Source organism: Siphateles boraxobius, unplaced genomic scaffold (genome assembly GCF_051911475.1).
Source record: "Siphateles boraxobius isolate OS27281-9 unplaced genomic scaffold, OSU_SipBor_1 102, whole genome shotgun sequence".
NCBI lineage: Eukaryota > Metazoa > Chordata > Actinopteri > Cypriniformes > Leuciscidae > Siphateles > Siphateles boraxobius.
The window spans coordinates 1,300,001-1,320,000 of record NW_027508703.1 but is presented as its reverse complement, the minus strand read 5'-3'; the positions used below and the strand labels follow the sequence as shown (position 1 = coordinate 1,320,000).

The 20,000-nt window shown below is 50.5% G+C and overlaps 1 protein-coding gene across 5 annotated transcripts in view; it reads right to left on the bottom strand.

The window, feature by feature from the left end:
- Positions 1 to 20,000, bottom strand: part of fanca (FA complementation group A) — an 89,509-nt gene that overhangs the window by 6,491 nt on the left and 63,018 nt on the right. For 4 of the 5 annotated variants that reach the window (XM_077245541.1, XM_077245544.1, XM_077245542.1 and 1 more), the window contains 8 exons: positions 19,386 to 19,485; positions 19,246 to 19,305; positions 14,709 to 14,813; positions 11,815 to 11,930; positions 9,624 to 9,759; positions 9,323 to 9,521; positions 9,101 to 9,176; positions 8,883 to 9,012 (listed from right to left, as the gene is read on the bottom strand). In XM_077245541.1, coding sequence (XP_077101656.1) covers positions 8,883 to 9,012; positions 9,101 to 9,176; positions 9,323 to 9,521; positions 9,624 to 9,759; positions 11,815 to 11,930; positions 14,709 to 14,813; positions 19,246 to 19,305; positions 19,386 to 19,485 — 922 coding nt within the window. The remainder of the gene's footprint in view (positions 1 to 8,882; positions 9,013 to 9,100; positions 9,177 to 9,322; positions 9,522 to 9,623; positions 9,760 to 11,814; positions 11,931 to 14,708; positions 14,814 to 19,245; positions 19,306 to 19,385; positions 19,486 to 20,000) is intronic. The other variant, XM_077245543.1, reaches the window with a different exon arrangement.

The window sequence follows — 20,000 nt, the reverse complement described above, 5'->3', positions numbered from 1 at the left end:
GTTTGGGGTGCCACCAAGATTTCTGTAGATCCTTCAACAGTTTCATGTTGGCATGCAGGCTCGTGGGATTGTGGGTACATCTCAATCCCCCTCCTTTCCTGTGCAGATATAAGTGAAACAGGGGTGTGTACTGGCTCCAGTGATCATCAACCCTCCTCTCCCGCAACTCCCTCAGCCCGACGTGGGTGTTTGCCTGCAGTTTCCTCTAGACAGGAACCTCTTTAACCTCCGCCGCCTGCAAGCCATCACCAAGTGCACCGCCATCACAATTCATGAACTGCAATACGCCGATGACTGTGCCCTCCTAGCCCACAGCCCTACCATAATGCAGCACACATTGGATGTTGAATGCACAGTCCATCAAGCTTGTGGCCTACAAGTCAACATCCAAAAGACAGAGATCACTGCACAGACCACGGTCCCCACCCACACTGAACTCTACATCCATGGCACACCAGTAAAGGTTGTTCAGCACTTCTGCTACCTTGGAAGCATCCTAACAAACACCTGCCTCATAGACAACGAGATCCAGGCACACATTAATCTCGCCTCCTCTGCCTTTGGCAGACTTCGATCTCGAGTCTTTGTTAATAAAGATCTCCGTACCTTCATCAAAGCGGCCGTCTACCAGGCAGTCTGCATTTCCACCCTGCTGTTTGGTGCAGAAGCGTGGACTCCCTACCGCAGGCATATTCAGTGTCTCGAGGGCTTTCACATCAGATGCCTCCAGTGCATACTAGGTGTCACATGGAAAGACAAAATCCCCCACACGGACATCCTACAGCGCACCAACTCCAGCAGCACTGAGGCAATCCTTGCTAAGCGGCAACTGCGATGGGTTGGACACGTTATCCGCATGCCCTCCCACCGCCTTCCCCGGCAAGTCCTCTATGGACAGATACATGCAGCCAACAGGAGACCTGGGGGTCAGAAGCGTCGCTACAAGGATCATCTCAAGGAGACCCTGAAAAGCTGTGGCATCAACCCTGGAGTTCTGGAAACAACAGCTGCCAACCGTCAGGCATGGAGTTCTGCATGTGATCTGGGGGCCCAACAGATCGAATTAAAGCGTGCTCAACAAAGAACCGAGCTACATCAGCACAGACTTAAACGCGCACAGCCACAACTATATCCACACCCAGAATCAGCATTCACTTGTCATTACTGCAGTAGGACATGTGGGTCTCTGATTGGGCTTCACAGCCACCTTCAATGGCACCGCCGTCAGCAGCGGCTGCACCAACACTCCAATAATGCATCCTAGAAGTGACGTCATCTTCGAAATCAATGGACAGCATAAGAAGAAGAAAGAAAAGAGTGAGTGTGTGTGAGTGAGTGTGTGTGTGAGTGAGTGTGTGTGTGAGTGAGTGTTTGTGTGAGTGAGTGTTTGTGTGAGTGAGTGTTTGTGTGAGTGAGTGTTTGTGTGAGTGAGTGTTTGTGTGAGTGAGTGTGTGTGTGAGTGAGTGTGTGTGTGAGTGAGTGTTTGTGTGAGTGAGTGTTTGTGTGAGTGAGTGTGTGTGTGAGTGAGTGTTTGTGTGAGTGAGTGTTTGTGTGAGTGAGTGTTTGTGTGAGTGAGTGTTTGTGTGAGTGAGTGTGTGTGCGTGTGTGAGAGTGCGTGTGTGAGTGAGTGTTTGTGTGAGTGAGTGTTTGTGTGAGTGAGTGTTTGTGTGAGTGAGTGTTTGTGTGAGTGAGTGTTTGTGTGAGTGAGTGTGTGTGCGTGTGTGAGAGTGCGTGTGTGAGTGAGTGTTTGTGTGAGTGAGTGTTTGTGTGAGTGAGTGTTTGTGTGAGTGAGTGTTTGTGTGAGTGAGTGTTTGTGTGAGTGAGTGTGTGAGTGAGTGTTTGTGTGAGTGAGTGTGTGTGCGTGTGTGAGAGTGTGTGTGCGCGTATGTGTGTGTGAGTGAGTGTTTGTGTGAGTGAGTGTTTGTGTGAGTGAGTGTTTGTGTGAGTGAGTGTGTGTGTGAGTGAGTGTTTGTGTGAGTGAGTGTTTGTGTGAGTGAGTGTTTGTGTGAGTGAGTGTTTGTGTGAGTGAGTGTTTGTGTGAGTGAGTGTGTGTGCGTGTGTGAGAGTGTGTGTGTGAGTGAGTGTTTGTGTGAGTGAGTGTTTGTGTGAGTGAGTGTGTGTGTGAGTGAGTGTGTGTGTGAGTGAGTGTTTGTGTGAGTGAGTGTTTGTGTGAGTGAGTGTTTGTGTGAGTGAGTGTGTGTGCGTGTGTGAGAGTGCGTGTGTGAGTGAGTGTTTGTGTGAGTGAGTGTTTGTGTGAGTGAGTGTTTGTGTGAGTGAGTGTTTGTGTGAGTGAGTGTTTGTGTGAGTGAGTGTTTGTGTGAGTGAGTGTGTGAGTGAGTGTTTGTGTGAGTGAGTGTGTGTGCGTGTGTGAGAGTGTGTGTGCGCGTATGTGTGTGTGAGTGAGTGTTTGTGTGAGTGAGTGTTTGTGTGAGTGAGTGTTTGTGTGAGTGAGTGTGTGTGTGAGTGAGTGTTTGTGTGAGTGAGTGTTTGTGTGAGTGAGTGTTTGTGTGAGTGAATGTTTGTGTGAGTGAGTGTGTGTGCGTGTGTGAGAGTGTGTGTGTGAGTGAGTGTTTGTGTGAGTGAGTGTTTGTGTGAGTGAGTGTGTGTGTGAGTGAGTGTGTGTGTGAGTGAGTGTTTGTGTGAGTGAGTGTTTGTGTGAGTGAGTGTTTGTGTGAGTGAGTGTTTGTGTGAGTGAGTGTGTGTGTGAGTGAGTGTGTGTGTGAGTGAGTGTTTGTGTGAGTGAGTGTTTGTGTGAGTGAGTGTTTGTGTGAGTGAGTGTGTGTGTGAGTGAGTGTTTGTGTGAGTGAGTGTTTGTGTGAGTGAGTGTTTGTGTGAGTGAGTGTTTGTGTGAGTGAGTGTTTGTGTGAGTGAGTGTGTGTGCGTGTGTGAGAGTGCGTGTGTGAGTGAGTGTTTGTGTGAGTGAGTGTTTGTGTGAGTGAGTGTTTGTGTGAGTGAGTGTGTGTGTGAGTGAGTGTTTGTGTGAGTGAGTGTTTGTGTGAGTGAGTGTGTGTGCGTGTGTGAGAGTGTGTGAGTGAGTGTTTGTGTGTGTGAGTGAGTGTTTGTGTGAGTGAATGTTTGTGTGAGTGAGTGTTTGTGTGAGTGAGTGTGTGTGTGAGTGAGTGTGTGTGTGAGTGAGTGTTTGTGTGAGTGAGTGTTTGTGTGAGTGAGTGTTTGTGTGAGTGAGTGTTTGTGTGAGTGAGTGTGTGTGCGTGTGTGAGAGTGTGTGTGCGCGTATGTGTGTGTGAGTGAGTGTTTGTGTGAGTGAGTGTGTGAGTGAGTGTGTGTGCGTGTGTGAGAGTGTGTGCGCGTATGTGTGTGTGAGTGAGTGTTTGTGTGAGTGAGTGTGTGAGTGCGTGACTGCATTTGTAATTTTTAAATGTATTAGTAGATAAAACAAAAGAATATAAATCATATTAGTTGGCTTAATTTGTTCATCAAATATATGCTTAATTAAACCTGCTAAAAAGCATTGTATGAGCTTCTGTTACTGTACATTCTATTGATCATATATGATCTTTCATTGAATAGCACATCACATGTTTAGACTAGAGCAGCTCCAGAAGGCTGAGGATTGGGTAAGTGCTGAGGATTGGGTCAGTGCTGAGGATTGGGTCAGTGCTGAGGATTGGGTCGGTGCTGAGGATTGGGTCAGTGCTGAGGATTGGGTCAGTGCTGAGGATTGGGTCAGTGCTGAGGATTGGGTCAGAGCTGAGGATTGGGTCAGTGCTGAGGATTGGGTCAGTGCTGAGGATTGGGTCGGTGCTGAGGATTGGGTCAGAGCTGAGGATTGGGTCAGTGCTGAGGATTGGGTCAGTGCTGAGGATTGGGTCAGTGCTGAGGATTGGGTCAGAGCTGAGGATTGGGTCAGTGCTGAGGATTGGGTCAGTGCTGAGGATCGGGTCGGTGCTGAGGATCGGGTCAGAGCTGAGGATCGGGTCAGGGCTGAGGCGGGTCAGGGCTGAGGATCGGGTCAGTGCTGAGGATCGGGTCAGTGCTGAGGATCGGGTCAGAGCTGAGGATTGGGTCAGTGCTGAGGATTGGGTCAGTGCTGAGGATTGGGTCAGTGCTGAGGATTGGGTCAGAGCTGAGGATTGGGTCAGTGCTGAGGATTGGGTCAGTGCTGAGGATTGGGTCGGTGCTGAGGATTGGGTCAGTGCTGAGGATTTGGTCGGTGCTGAGGATTGGGTCGGTGCTGAGGATTGGGTCGGTGCTGAGGATTGGGTCAGAGATGAGGATTGGGTCAGTGCTGAGGATTGGGTCAGAGCTGAGGATTGGGTCAGTGCTGAGGATTGGGTCAGTGCTGAGGATTGGGTCAGTGCTGAGGATTGGGTCGGTGCTGAGGATTGGGTCGGTGCTGAGGATTGGGTCAGTGCTGAGGATTGGGTCGGTGCTGAGGATTGGGTCAGAGCTGAGGATTGGGTCAGTGCTGAGGATTGGGTCAGAGCTGAGGATTGGGTCAGAGCTGAGGATTGGGTCAGTGCTGAGGATTGGGTCAGTGCTGAGGATTGGGTCAGTGCTGAGGATTGGGTCAGTGCTGAGGATTGGGTGAGTGCGGAGGATTGGGTCAGTGCGGAGGATTGGGTCAGTGCTGAGGATTGGGTCGGTGCTGAGGATTGGGTCAGTGCTGAGGATTGGGTCAGAGCTGAGGATTGGGTCAGAGCTGAGGATTGGGTCAGTGCTGAGGATTGGGTCGGTGCTGAGGATTGGGTCAGTGCTGAGGATTGGGTCGGTGCTGAGGATTGGGTCAGTGCTGAGGATTGGGTCAGTGCTGAGGATTGGGTCAGAGCTGAGGATTGGGTCAGTGCTGAGGATTGGGTCAGTGCTGAGGATTGGGTCAGTGCTGAGGATTGGGTCAGAGCTGAGGATTGGGTCAGTGCTGAGGATTGGGTCAGTGCTGAGGATTGGGTCGGTGCTGAGGATTGGGTCAGTGCTGAGGATTGGGTCAGTGCTGAGGATTGGGTCGGTGCTGAGGATTGGGTCGGTGCTGAGGATTGGGTCGGTGCTGAGGATTGGGTCGGTGCTGAGGATTGGGTCGGTGCTGAGGATTTGGTCGGTGCTGAGGATTGGGTCAGAGATGAGGATTGGGTCAGTGCTGAGGATTGGGTCAGAGCTGAGGATTGGGTCAGTGCTGAGGATTGGGTCAGTGCTGAGGATTGGGTCAGTGCTGAGGATTGGGTCGGTGCTGAGGATTGGGTCGGTGCTGAGGATTGGGTCAGTGCTGAGGATTGGGTCGGTGCTGAGGATTGGGTCAGAGCTGAGGATTGGGTCAGTGCTGAGGATTGGGTCAGAGCTGAGGATTGGGTCAGAGCTGAGGATTGGGTCAGTGCTGAGGATTGGGTCAGTGCTGAGGATTGGGTCAGTGCTGAGGATTGGGTCAGTGCTGAGGATTGGGTGAGTGCGGAGGATTGGGTCAGTGCGGAGGATTGGGTCAGTGCTGAGGATTGGGTCGGTGCTGAGGATTGGGTCAGTGCTGAGGATTGGGTCAGAGCTGAGGATTGGGTCAGAGCTGAGGATTGGGTCAGTGCTGAGGATTGGGTCGGTGCTGAGGATTGGGTCAGTGCTGAGGATTGGGTCAGTGCTGAGGATTGGGTCAGTGCTGAGGATTGGGTGAGTGCGGAGGATTGGGTCAGTGCGGAGGATTGGGTCAGTGCGGAGGATTGGGTCAGTGCTGAGGATTGGGTAAGTGCTGAGGATTGGGTCAGTGCTGAGGATTGGGTCAGAGCTGAGGATTGGGTCAGAGCTGAGGATTGGGTCGGTGCTGAGGATTGGGTCGGTGCTGAGGATTGGGTAAGTGCTGAGGATTGGGTCAGTGCTGAGGATTGGGTCAGAGCTGAGGATTGGGTCAGAGCTGAGGATTGGGTCAGTGCTGAGGATTGGGTCGGTGCTGAGGATTGGGTCAGTGCTGAAGATTGGGTCAGTGCTGAGGATTGGGTCAGTGCTGAGGATTGGGTCAGTGCTGAGGATTGGGTCAGTGCTGAGGATTGGGTCAGAGCTGAGGATTGGGTCAGTGCTGAGGATTGGGTCACTGCTGAGGATTGGGTCAGTGCTGAGGATTGGGTCAGTGCTGAGGATTGGGTCATAGCTGAGGATTGGGTCAGAGCTGAGGATTGGGTCAGTGCTGAGGATTGGGTCGGTGCTGAAGATTGGGTCAGTGCTGAAGATTGGGTCAGTGCTGAGGATTGGGTCAGTGCTGAGGATTGGGTCAGTGCTGAGGATTGGGTCAGAGCTGAGGATTGGGTCAGTGCTGAGGATTGGGTCAGTGCTGAGGATTGGGTCAGTGCTGAGGATTGGGTCAGTGCTGAGGATTGGGTCAGTGGTACAAATCTTTAGACACCAGTGAAATATCAATTATTTAATCCAATTTTGATACTACAACAAAAACTGCTAGCCTAATTAATGTGAATTTAAAACATTATTAAAGGTAAGCAGTCAGCAACAAAATAAGAACGAATAATCAACTTACAAATAAATACAATAGAACAAAGAAAGGCTACAAATGAAATAAACAGTGTTTTTAGAGTTTTTCGGGTAGATCTAACAGGTACAGAAAATTGAATAAAGTAATGAAATGTGAAAAATTGCATATTCATTACTGGATAATTTAAATATAGATGGATATGTTTGTAAAGTTGAAAACGGTAGCCTATTTAGTCAAGAGCAGTGAGTAATCCATTTGTCCATTGTTTGATTAACATTAAAACAGCAGTGGGTTTATTAGACTGCCCCTTTAAGACCCAACGCACAGATGCATCTGAACATGGCTACTTCACTTGAGAAATAACTGACTTTGTTGAATAGGATACTCGTATTTACATCATTTTGTGTGGATTCGTCTGTACAAGTGCAAGACGTGAAAGACACTTTAATTCAGTTTTCGGGCGCGGAGACGCTGCTTTTTGCGTTCATGGAACTTCTTGACTGCAAACACCCAGTAATAATGTAGGGAATCACTCGTTATACATAAATCAGGTAACAGTTCATGTTTTACTTTACTTACATATATGATTTAGTTTTCATCCAAATAACACGTGCTGAGTGAACGATCAGCAATCAAGAGCATCAACAGAACTGCACTCTCTCTCGTCAGTTAACGTTAATAATAAGCTACACGCCTCGTTTTATCCTCTTCGCCATTGACATCCGACTGAACTACGAACCGCCCACTGATGTCTGTTTAAAGGGATGTGCTGCGCGGTTTCCTCTGATCAGCTCGCGCACCACAGCTGTGTGTTACTGTACACACACTCGCTGACTGGTAGGCCTATCGGTTGTTGGTATCGGAGCATTTTTACGAGCACAAGAGCTCGGTATCAGTGCATCCCTATTTTAAAGGGGTGGTAAAACACATATTTACGAAGGCTTGATTGTGTTTGTGGGGTGCACTGTAACGTGTGTTTATGCTTCGTTTTTAAAAAATTGCATTATTTTTCATATATTTTACCTTTATTCTACACTGGTCTGCCCATCCTTGTAAAAACGGTCTGATGGTTTCCTGGTTCTATGAAGCCAGTCCATCAGAAATACGCAATGGGCTCAGATTGGTTAGCTGGCCCAGTGTGTTGTGATTCGCTAACCGTCTAGTGCACGTTTCCCAGAAAACTTCACGCCCCGTACCTTTACCGGTAGTTTGTGCTTTGGTGTATTATAAACAATGGTGTCAATAAAACCAATCGTACCCGGGGAAACGTTAGTGTAGATGATCGAGCAGAACCTGTTCAAGAACGGCTGTTAAACGACGTTTCAGAAAGGTTTGTTTATTGTTGTTCTCTCATTACTTTTTAGATATGCTGTAATTTAATTGTACTACAAAAAATAAGCTGCATAAACAAGAATTTCATATAATCGTTCTAACAAATTATACTACAGTCCTGAAAGGTATTTGTTTGAGTAAAGACTGCGGATCTATAGTGATCGTTTGTGACTGTATGGCACCGTTACTTTTGTATTTTTAGAACGATTGTTAGACAAATATCTGTCGACAGAACTAACCCAAAACTAACACTAAACATCAGCTGCCAAATCAAACACAGAACCATGTTTAGCATGCCTGTAGATGAACATAAAAGCTCTAATCCAAGAATAATTTACACTAATTCCAAGTTCGCTGTTGAGATTTTAAAACAGTTTGTAACGTTAGGTGTTTGTCGGATAACGTTAAGTATGAATGAGCATTTAACAAACCAGCAGAGCCAAACAGTGTTGTCATTTGTTTACTTCCTTGCTACAACGTACAATTAACAATACGAACTATTGTGTGTGTGTGTGTGTGTGTGATTGAGTGTGTGTGTGTGATTGAGTGTGTGTGTGTGAGATTGAGTGTGTGTGTGTGATTGAGTGTGTGTGTGAGTGTGTGTGTGTGTGAGTGTGTGTGATTGAGTGTGTGTGTGTGTGTGTGTGTTTGAGTGTGTGTGTGTGTGTGTGTGTGTGAGTGAGTGAGTGTGTGTGTGTGTGTGTAAGATTGAGTGTGTGTGTGAGTGTGTGTGTGAGAGTGTTTGTGTGAGTGAGTGAGTTTGTGAGTGTTTGTGTGTGTGAGTGTGTGTGATTGAGTGTGTGTGTGTGTGTGTGTGTGTGTGTGTGTGTGTGATTGAGTGTGTGTGTGAGTGTGTGTGTGTGTGTGTGTGTGTGATTGAGTGTGTGTGTGTGAGATTGAGTGTGTGTGTGTGTGTGTGTGTGTGAGTGTGTGTGTGTGTGTGTGTGTGTGTGTGTGTCTGTGTGTTTGTAAGATTGAGTGTGTGTGTGAGTGTGTGTGTGAGAGTGTTTGTGTGAGTGAGTGAGTTTGTGAGTGTTTGTGTGTGTGAGTGTGTGAGATTAAGTGTGTGTGTGTGTGTGTGAATGTGTGAGATTGAGTGTGTGTGTGTGTGTGTTTGTGTGAGTGCTCTGACCTGCTGCTGTGTGTGTGAGCCGCTCACGAACAGCTGACTGAGATCCCTGTAGCAGACGGCAGCGCTGTAGAGGAAGCCAGGAGATCGGATCGCTCGCGTCAGGACCTCTGAGTCCAGCGCAGAGAGGATGCTGGGAGATGAGCGCAGACACCGTCAGCACACACACACACACACACACACACACGAGCATTAGACTGAAACATGAGCGTGTCTCTCACCTGTAGAAGGCAAACGGCATCAGTCGGAGGATCTGCGGAGAAGCCACACGTGACGAGAAACCGGACATTCTGTGATCTACCAGAGAAGAAGCAACCAATCACAACAGCGTCACATGATCATGACACGGTCTTCAGCTGAATGTGTCATCTGTGATGAAGTTTGATCACGTATTCTGTTATTCTCCTGTTTATCACTGTGAAGCTGCTGTGACTCGTTCACACCTGTTCCAGACCGATCAAACAGCAGCAGCCAAACAGCATCGTGCAGGAGGAGGCGCGTGAGGAGGCCCGCGCTGGCGTCTCGGACACGCTTCACACACACGTCATCAGAGGACGTGTGGGTCGCGGCGGGCGATACCGGCTCGCTCAGCTGAGCAGAGATGAGCTCCATCACACTGTAGAGGAACAGGAAGAGCCACACCTACACAAGACAGGAAGAGCCTCAGAACAGGAAGTACAAGACAGGAAGAGCCTCAGAACAGGAAGTGCTCTCCCTGTAGGCCTGTGAGATCATGTGACTGACCTGATCCTTGTCGTCCAGCTGTGTGAGGACCCGTGTCCTGCTCTCGCTGTCGGATCTCCTGAGGACGCTGTGCAGAGCAGCGGCCAGCAGCCATGATGGAGCCGCCGGAGCCGCGGACGCTAGCCCCTGAATCAGCCTACAACACACACACACACACACACACACACACACACACACACACACACACACACACACAACGTCAGAGAGGAAGCAGTGGATCTTACAATCACAGGCTTTTAAGAACTTTCAGCAGGCCCGGCGCTACGGGAAACGCCCTCCACGTGAACCGGTGTCTGAAAGCTTATCCTATCGCGGCACTCGATATTGACCGGCGACAGCCTATGGCGTCACTCCTAGTGCGACCCGGAAGTATATAAGGGGCGCCTAGAGAACATCTCATAAATTTTTTCGTCTTCAGGGACTGTTTTGTTTGTAGCTTTAACCTGAAACTTCACAGGTCATCATGGCATGCTTCAGGAAGTGTGTGGACCCGTGTCTAAGACACTTGATGACACACACAACTTGTGCGTTTACTGTTTGGGCTCAGAGCACGCACGATAAGTTCTTGAGGGAAGTGCTTGTGCAAACTGTTAGAAAGCTGGGCTCTCGTCTGGCCTCTCCTCAAGGGACGTGGGGCGACGTCTGTGCCCGGCGGTTCGGCTCCCGCTCGCGCAGAGGCAGAGCAGAGACTGGAATCAACATTTCTGTGTGAGACAGGAGCTATTCGACTGAGGCCACCTTCTGGCAGCTCCAGATTGCAACGTCAAGCGTTGGCCCTCGTCGAGCCACCTCGATAGCCACCCTATACTAGAGCAACAGTTCCCCTGCTTTTGAGATTATAGCTCTTAACTTCAGACATGTATATTCGTGCCTTGATATCTGGCTTAGGCTAAGTATCTAGGATTTTCTGGTCGTGGTCTGCTAAGCATTCTCGCCTTGAGCCTCTCAGCATCTGAGTGTAAGTTCCTTAGACCATCAGGAGATTGATTCCAGTAAATCTAGTTTTTCCTAGTACTGGCCTCCTCTTACTAAAAGAGACGTCTAGCCAAGGCCCGTCTTTTGCACTAGGTGTAAATGCTAGTGGTGTTACAGGGTAGATAGCAGCATAGGTAGCAGGCTATCTTCAAAAAGCCTCAAGTCTTTATCTCTAGAGAGTAAGCAGCAATGCTCGGGCCTCCGCCCTGTACAGCCTCGAGTGTAGTAGCTGACCGCTACGCCTCAAGTTAAAATAGGATTTTTCCTCTGAGACCAGTTAATAGCCAGTTACTGAGGCCTCCATTCCCTTGGGTTTAGTAGAGAATATAAATTCTGTTTTGTAAAAAATACAAGATAATAGGCCCTCGACCCTGATACATCCTCAGGGTCATGCTGATAGTGCTCCCCTTGTTAGGGTCTTTATTTAGAGTACTTTGCTACCCATAGCTCGTATGCTATCACCCTTCCCCACCCAGGCTCAGGTAGAGACAGATTAGATACTCCCTCTCACTTGGGATGGTTGAGTATGCTCCCCAGAGCCGAAGCACTGCCCTGGCTGACGCCTGTGACAGTCGCTGCTGTAGGCCTCACAGTAAGGCTTGACAGTAATGGAGACATTTATGTAGTAGTTGTGGAGTTACATTGATCATCTCATCATCATGTTGAACTTCTACACAAGTCTCCACAGTTCCTGAGGTGTTTATAAGACAGCGGTGACATGTTCTGGTGAATAGTGTTCAGTGCTCGTCCGTGCTCAACAACAGAACAGTTTCAGGCTTTGCTGGATCTTCTGCCGTTGTGTTAGAACTAGTCACTGTTGTCGCTTGAGAAACCAAACGTTGGCTGGTGTGTGTAAACGTGCAGATTAAGGGCCGGTAATATTATAATAAGATCCTCTTCATACGTCAGAAGGGGAGAGAAATCTGATTTATTTTATTTTATAACATGCTTACAGAGAAAGGCTCACCAGGACAGACTTACTAGGTTTCAATTCACGTTTTCTGGGTTGGTAGAAGCACCGGGACACGATTACAGCACTTACACAGATAAAAAGTCAGATTTTCATGATATGTTTCCTTTAAGGGATACAATTATTGACTACAGGGTGACTTTAAGACTTTCACTCGTACCATCTAAGATATTTAAGACTTGTTTACAGGCTTAAATGAGATGAAACCGAGTGTGAGAGTTTTTCAGGTAATGGTGTGTTTCTCACCGTGAGCTCCAGCTGTGACTGTCGTCCAGCATCTGCAGCTGTTGAGGAAGAGCATCTTGTCCAGTCACACGCTTCCACTGAGAGCTGAGCGCCACAGAAAGACGCCTCCACCAGCGCTGCACACACACAAACACACGGTCAGACGCTTCCACTGAGAGCTGAGCGCCACAGAGAGACGCCTCTACCAGCGCTGCACACACGCACACACACACACACACACACACACACACACCAGTGCTCTAGAACAATTTTTCCCAACCTTTTCAAAACTTCGTGGCACCCTACACTAGTGTTGTCACGATACGACTTTGATATGATACCTTGAAATATATTGATTTTCAATACCACAGGGAAGAACCGCCTACTGTCATATAGATATTATATACACATCGCAGGGAACCGAGGTGATGATAGTAACTGAATCGTTCCCTTAAGAACGGTCAGTTGTCTTGCGTCAATCCAATCAAGGCGTGCTATATTCAAGCAGAAGGACATGTTCCATGACTCGAGCCTGGGACACTTGGGCAAGGGCCCGAGAGCAGGAGTGCCCACACCAGGAGGAGGCCACGCCTCTGAGTGTGCCCTGACGCCTCTGACTGTGCCCTGACGCCCCTGGCGCCTCTGACTGTGCCCAGGCGCCTCTGAGTGTGCCCCGACACCACCGACTGTGCCCCGACGCCTCCGACTGAGCCCCGACGCCTCCGATTGTGCCCCGACGCCTCCGACTGTGCCCCGACGCCTCTGACTGTGCCCCGACGCCTCTGACTGTGCCCCGACGCCTCTGACTGTGCCCCGACGCCTCCGACTGTGCCCCGACGCCTCTGACTGTGCCCCGACGCCTCTGACTGTGCCCCGACGCCTCCGACTGTGTCCCGACGCCTCCGACTGAGCCCCGACGCCTCTGACTGTGCCCCGACGCCTCTGACTGTGCCCCGACGCCTCTGACTGTGCCCCGACGCCTCTGAGTGTGCCCAGGCGCCTCTGAGTGTGCCCCGACACCACCGACTGTGCCCCGACGCCTCCGACTGAGCCCCGACGCCTCCGACTGTGCCCCGACGCCTCCGACTGTGCCCCGACGCCTCCGACTGTGCCCCGACGCCTCCGACTGTGCCCCGACGCCTCCGACTGTGCCCCGACGCCTCTGACTGTGCCCCGACGCCTCCGACTGTGTCCCGACGCCTCCGACTGTGCCCCGACGCCTCTGACTGTGCCCCGACGCCTCTGACTGTGCCCCGACGCCTCTGACTGTGCCCCGACGCCTCTGACTGTGCCCCGACGCCTCTGACTGTGCCCCGACGCCTCTGACTGTGCCCTGACGCCTCTGACTGTGCCCTGACGCCTCTGACTGTCCCTGACGCCTGAGGGGCATTGCAGGCCCACAGAAGCACAGGCAAGAGCGATAGCGCCCACAAGCCAACGGGATAGTCTTTGCCTCGTGACCGGAGGCCCTTTGGTGCGGCTGCCGAAGATAAGGAAGACCTGCCCCAACTGTGACCTGGGTGGAGCGCTCTATATGCTGCCGTGCCCGGCCTGGGACACTTGGGCAAGGGCCCGAGAGCAGGAGTGCCCACACCAGGAGGAGGCCACGCCTCTGACTGTGCCCCGACGCCTCTGACTGTGCCCCGACGCCTCCGACTGTGCCCCGACGCCTCTGACTGTGCCCCGACGCCTCTGACTGTGCCCCGACACCTCTGACTGTGCCCCGACGCCTCTGACTGTGCCCCGACGCCTCTGACTGTGCCCCGACGCCTCTGACTGTGCCCTCACGCCTCTGACCAGGCCCTGACGCCTCTGACTGTGCCCTGACGCCTCTGACTGTGCCCTGACGCCTCTGACTGTCCCTGACGCCTGAGGGGCATTGCAGGCCCACAGAAGCACAGGCAAGAGCGATAGCGCTCACAAGCCAACGGGATAGTCTTTGCCTCGTGACCGGAGGCCCTGTGGTGCGGCTGCCGAAGATAAGGAAGACCTGCCCCAACTGTGACCTGGGTGGAGCGCTCTATATGCTGCCGTGCCCGGCGGGCTGGCGGGCTGTGCCCTGATTGGCTCGCGCAGTTACGCCACTCTGTATAGGTTCGTGCAGATCCCACTGACCAGCCAATAGCGTGCGATTAGTCTCTGCACTGCTATGGTTGTGCAGTAGCACTGCGTTTTTTTATAAAAGGCTTCACTATTTGGAGAAAAAGGAGTTTTCCCCGTCTCGTCTAGCAACGCACTACAACTGACCAGTCGAAAGGGAACTTACCGCAAGAAACAGCAGCGGACACTGAGAGCTGAACACACACACACACACACACGTTTACCGCAGCAGACAGAAGCAGCAGTGAACACTGAGAGCTGAACTCCCACACACAAACACACGTTTACCGCAGCAGCGGACACTACGAGCTGAACTTCAACACACACACACACACACACACACGCACACACACCCACACGTGTTTACCGCAGCAGACAGCAGCAGCAGTGGACACTGAGCGCTGAACTCCAACACACACACACGTTTACCACAGCAGTGGACCCTGAGAGCAGAACTCCAACTCACACACACACACACACACAGACACACACGTGTTTACCGCAGCAGACAGCAGCAGCAGTGGACACTAAGCGCTGAACTCCAACACACACACACGTTTACCGCATTAGTGGACACTGAGAGCTGAACTCCAACACACACACACACGTTTACCGCAGCAGTGGACACTACGAGCTGAACTTCATCACACACACACACACACACACACACATACGTTTACCGCAGCAGACGGCAGCAGCAGTGGACACTGAGCGCTGAACTCCAACACACACACACACACACACACACACAAGTTTACCGCAGCAGTGGACACTGAGAGCTGAACTCCAACACACACACACACACACGTGTTTACCGCAGCAGACAGCAGCAGCAGTGGACACTGAGTGCTGAACTCCGACACACACGTGTTCACGGCGTCAGCAGGACCGGCACAGCTCGCACTGACACACACCACCGCCTGAAACACAACACACACATTAGATGTAGACATACTGCAAATATTGTGATTTGAACTTTTTCAACATGGTGTAGGGCTGTCAAATAAAAATTTTACTTTCGAATATTCTGCGAATTTGTAAAAAACTGCAAATTCGAATGCAAAAACCATATATTCGAATTTTTGGTGTGTCGAGGCGCGCAAGACATGATGATGATGCGTAACTGGCGTGGTGTGTTTCTGTTAGCTTATCCTGTAAAGCACGGTGCGGCTGCGTTCTCTTCCTGCTGACGAAAGCCCTCTTAGTTGGAAGCAAAAATGCAGTGACACACTTGACCAAACCGGCACATCGGTCAGAGCTGAGTATGTGTAAACATCTGTCCTGGTAGCCCCCTGCAATTCCACCGTCCATCCGGTTGTCTAGAGTTCATCTCCTGCCACTGGAAACTAAATTCTGGAGTGAAGCTGTGGAGATAGGGTCTGGGCACCCCTCTCTGCACATTAAATCCACTCTTTGCATGTGCTGTCACTTCACCGTACAAGCCCTTCGGCGACAGGGTAAATGTGACGGAGGCAGGTCTTGGATCAGACTGGCAGCCTCTAGCCTGAGCCCAGCACGGAGGCGGCACAAGCGTCGAGGTCGTTGTGTGGACGGGTTGGGACAGCGTCCACCTTCGGCAGTGCGACTGAGCAGCCGTCTTCAGGTTCTACAAGAGGTGACCCAAACACTGCCTGTTCCCTAAACTCCAGGCCGGCCCACCGCTGTCGCCAAGGCATCCCATTACGCGGTCGAAAATTCTACGCACACTTCTTGATGTGCAGATTGGAACTGACAGACCCCGCAGACGCACTGCCCTGCTTGCGAGCGAGCTTAACAAATACAACATTGACATTGCAGCTTTGAGTGAGACCCGGCTCACAGGAGAGGACTCACTAATAGAAGTCGGCAAGGATACACCTTCTTCTGGAAGGGTAGCTTTTGTTATCAAAAGCAGAGTGCTCCAGAACATTCCAGAGTCTCCTGTGGGAATCAGTGAGCGGCTGATGGCCTGGCGCATTCCCCTTGCGAAGGGTCGCTATGCAACCTTGCTAAGCGCTTATGCGCCAACTGTGGATGCTGAAGAAAGCATCAAAGATGCTTTTTACAAGTCTCTTGACACATCTCTCCTCAAAGTTCCCCACACTGATAAAATTGTGCTTCTGGGAGACTTCAATGCCAGAGTAGGCCCCAGCAACATGCTCTGGTCTGGGGTAATTGGGAAACATGGATTAGGCAACATAAACAGGAACGGCCTGCAACTCCTTTCCCTCTGCTCTTAGCACAAACTGGTCATAACCAACACAACTTTCCACATGAAAAACAAATACAAAGCATCATGGATGCACCCCAGATCCAAACACTGGCACCTACTGGACTACACTATAACACGGCAACAAGATCTACATGAAATCTCCATCACCCGAGCAATGCATGGTGTGGAGTGCTGGACAGATCATCGGCTAATCAGATCCAAGATACACCTAAAGGTCCAACCTCAACACACTAGGCCCTAACCCTCAAGACGGCTCAACCCCCGAGCCCTAAAATCCCCTGACATCACTGCATCGTACCGTCGCTGCTTGGCTAATAACCTTTCCTCCACTCTCATTCATCCCCTACACAATACAGCGGAAAGCGTATGGGCTAACCTTAGCTCAGCTATACAAGCCGCTACTGACACAATACTGACACAAGCTGCTACTGAACTCTGCGCTCACACTGGAGTAATATCCGTGCCGAGGTGCAACGGCGGCTTCGCATAATGGAGAATGACTGGTGGCTTAGGAAAGCCCATGAAATCCAAGGCTATGCGGACACCAACAACTCTCAAGCTTTCTACGATGCAATAAAATCACTATATGGACCCCAAAAATGCAGAATCACCCCTATCAGATCTGCAGAGTGCAGACGGCACAATACTACAAGTAATTCTTGAGCGTTGGACAGAACATTTTAACACCCTCCTTAATCAAAATAATCCGACTGACCCCACGGTCCTGCAGCACCTCCCAAAGCTCCACCTGTACATGAGCTTGATGACCCACCCAGGTTCTCAGAAGTCCTCATAGCAGTACGAAGCCTCAAGGACAGTAACCCCTGCATAGGCTCTAAAGAAAGGCGGGTACCTGCTCACCAAAAACCTCCACCAACTCATCCAGATAATATGGGCACAAAAATCTCTCCCACAAGGCTGGAAAAACTCACACATTGTTACCATCCACAAGAAAAAGGGTGACAAGTCCATCGGAAAGTATTAACGAGGGTCATGCTGTTCCGTCTTACCAAGAGCATCACAGAAAGGATCCTTCCTGAGTCACAGTGCGGCTTCAGGAAGGATCGGTCCACCTCCGACATGATCTTTGTCCTGCGCCAACATCTCAATCGAAGGACGGTGCTCTTTGACAGTATAGTGTCCCCGTCAATACTAGGGCGTTATGACCCACACAGACCACAGGGTGAGTGCCCCCTGCTGGCCTCACTAACACCTTTTCCAGAAGCAACCTGTTTTTCTCAGGAGGTCTCCCATCCAGGTACTGACCAGACTCAGCCCTGCTTAGCTTCAGTGGTCAACCAGTCTTGGGCTACAGGGTGATATGGCTCCTGGCATTGCCTTCATCGACCTGGCAAAGTCTTTTGACACCATAGACTGTCAAGTCCTTTGGGTCATTCTGGAGAAGTTTGGGGTGCCACCAAGTTTTCTATATTCTGTAGATCCTTCAACAGTTTCATGTTGGCATGCAGGCTCGTGGGATTGTGGGTACATCTCAATCCCCCTCCTTTCCTGTGCAGATATAAGTGAAACAGGGGTGTGTACTGGCTCCAGTGATCATCAACCCTCCTCTCCCGCAACTCCCTCAGCCCGACGTGGGTGTTTGCCTGCAGTTTCCTCTAGACAGGAACCTCTTTAACCTCCGCCGCCTGCAAGCCATCACCAAGTGCACCGCCATCACAATTCATGAACTGCAATACGCCGATGACTGTGCCCTCCTAGCCCACAGCCCTACCATAATGCAGCACACATTGGATGTTGAATGCACAGTCCATCAAGCTTGTGGCCTACAAGTCAACATCCAAAAGACAGAGATCACTGCACAGACCACGGTCCCCACCCACACTGAACTCTACATCCATGGCACACCAGTAAAGGTTGTTCAGCACTTCTGCTACCTTGGAAGCATCCTAACAAACACCTGCCTCATAGACAACGAGATCCAGGCACACATTAATCTCGCCTCCTCTGCCTTTGGCAGACTTCGATCTCGAGTCTTTGTTAATAAAGATCTCCGTACCTTCATCAAAGCGGCCGTCTACCAGGCAGTCTGCATTTCCACCCTGCTGTTTGGTGCAGAAGCGTGGACTCCCTACCGCAGGCATATTCAGTGTCTCGAGGGCTTTCACATCAGATGCCTCCAGTGCATACTAGGTGTCACATGGAAAGACAAAATCCCCCACACGGACATCCTACAGCGCACCAACTCCAGCAGCACTGAGGCAATCCTTGCTAGGCGCCAACAGCGATGGGTTGGACATGTTATCCGCATGCGGCAGGTCCTCTGTGGGCAGATATACGCAGCCAACAGGAGACCTGGGGGTCAGAAGCATCGCTACAAGGACCACCTCAAGGGGACCCTGAAAAGCTGTGGCATCAACCCTGAAGTCCTGGAAACAACAGCTGCCAACTTTCAGATATGGAGTTCTGCATGCGATCCCGGGGCCCAACAAATCGAATTACAGCGCGCTCAACACAGAACTGAGCTACATCAGCACAGACACAGCCACGACTGCAGCAGGACATGTGGCTCCCGGACTGGGCTTCACAGCCACCTTCAATGGCACCGCCGACAGCAGCGGCTGCCTCAACATTCCAACAACGCATCCTAGAAGTGACGTCATCTTCGAAATCAATGGTCTGCATAAGAAGAAGTGTTTGTGTGTGTGTGTGTGTGTGTTTATCAGCTGAAACACAGTCAACAGAAAGCGCTCAGAAAGCGTCTGGTGTTTGTGATGATCAATATGTAGATGTAGTGAGTAGAAGTGAGTGTTTCTGAATGGCAGTTTACTGTTCATGTAGTTCATTACGCTGTGTGTTGAAGTGCGTTTTCTCAGGTTACTGATGCACGAACACAGTTTATGCACTATTGTTACCTAATTTTCCTTGCATACACACAAATTAAATTATATTTGATTTAATAATATTCGCTTCAAAAGTTAATGCACTTTAAAATGTGAATGTTGTTTCATTTCAATAAAAGATGCGATGCTTGATTTGGTTTATATTTGCTCATTGCGCTCGCTTTTGTCCTCTTGTGGACAATACAGTACTCTTATCCTCTAACATTAAGCATTGCCATTTTGACAGCCCTACACAAGAGGTTTGTAAGTGATGCAGTTTGTTTAGATGTTGCCACCTACTTTGAGGAAGTGAGCCGTGAGACTGAACGACAGCAGGCCAGCAGAACCACTCGCCCTCCTCTGAGAGACACACACACACACACACACGTCACACACACACTTCATCATCACATCACACATTATAAGTGTCGTGCTGAGACCTGAACATGCGTGATGTGGTCCATCATCCGACGGCAGTCCAGGGATCTCCGGTCGGTTCTGACGGAGACCAGCAGGACAGCAGGAAGAAGAGCTAGAACCCTGAGGGACACGAACACCATCACAATGTGTGTGTGTGTGGACACAAGCAGGACAGCAGGAAGAAGAGCTTGAACCCTGAGAGACATGAACACCACCACTGTGTGTGTGTGTGTGTGTGTGTGTGTGTGTGTGTGTGTGTGTGTGTGTGTGTGTGTGTGTGTATGTGTGTGTGTGTGTGTGTGTGTGAGAGAGAGAGTGTGTGTGGACACCAGCAGGACAGCAGGAAGAAGAGCTAGAACCCTGAGGGACACGAACACCATCACTGTGTGTGTGTGTGTGTGTGTGTGTGTGTGTGTGTGTGGACACCAGCAGGACAGCAGGAAGAAGAGCTAGAACCCTGAGGGACACGAACACCATCACTGTGTGTGTGTGTGTGTGTGTGTGTGTGTGTGTGTGTGTGTGTGTGTGTGTGTGTGTGTGTGTGTGTGTGAGAGAGAGAGTGTGTGTGGACACCAGCAGGACAGCAGGAAGAAGAGCTAGAACCCTGACGGACACAAACACCATCACTGTGTGTG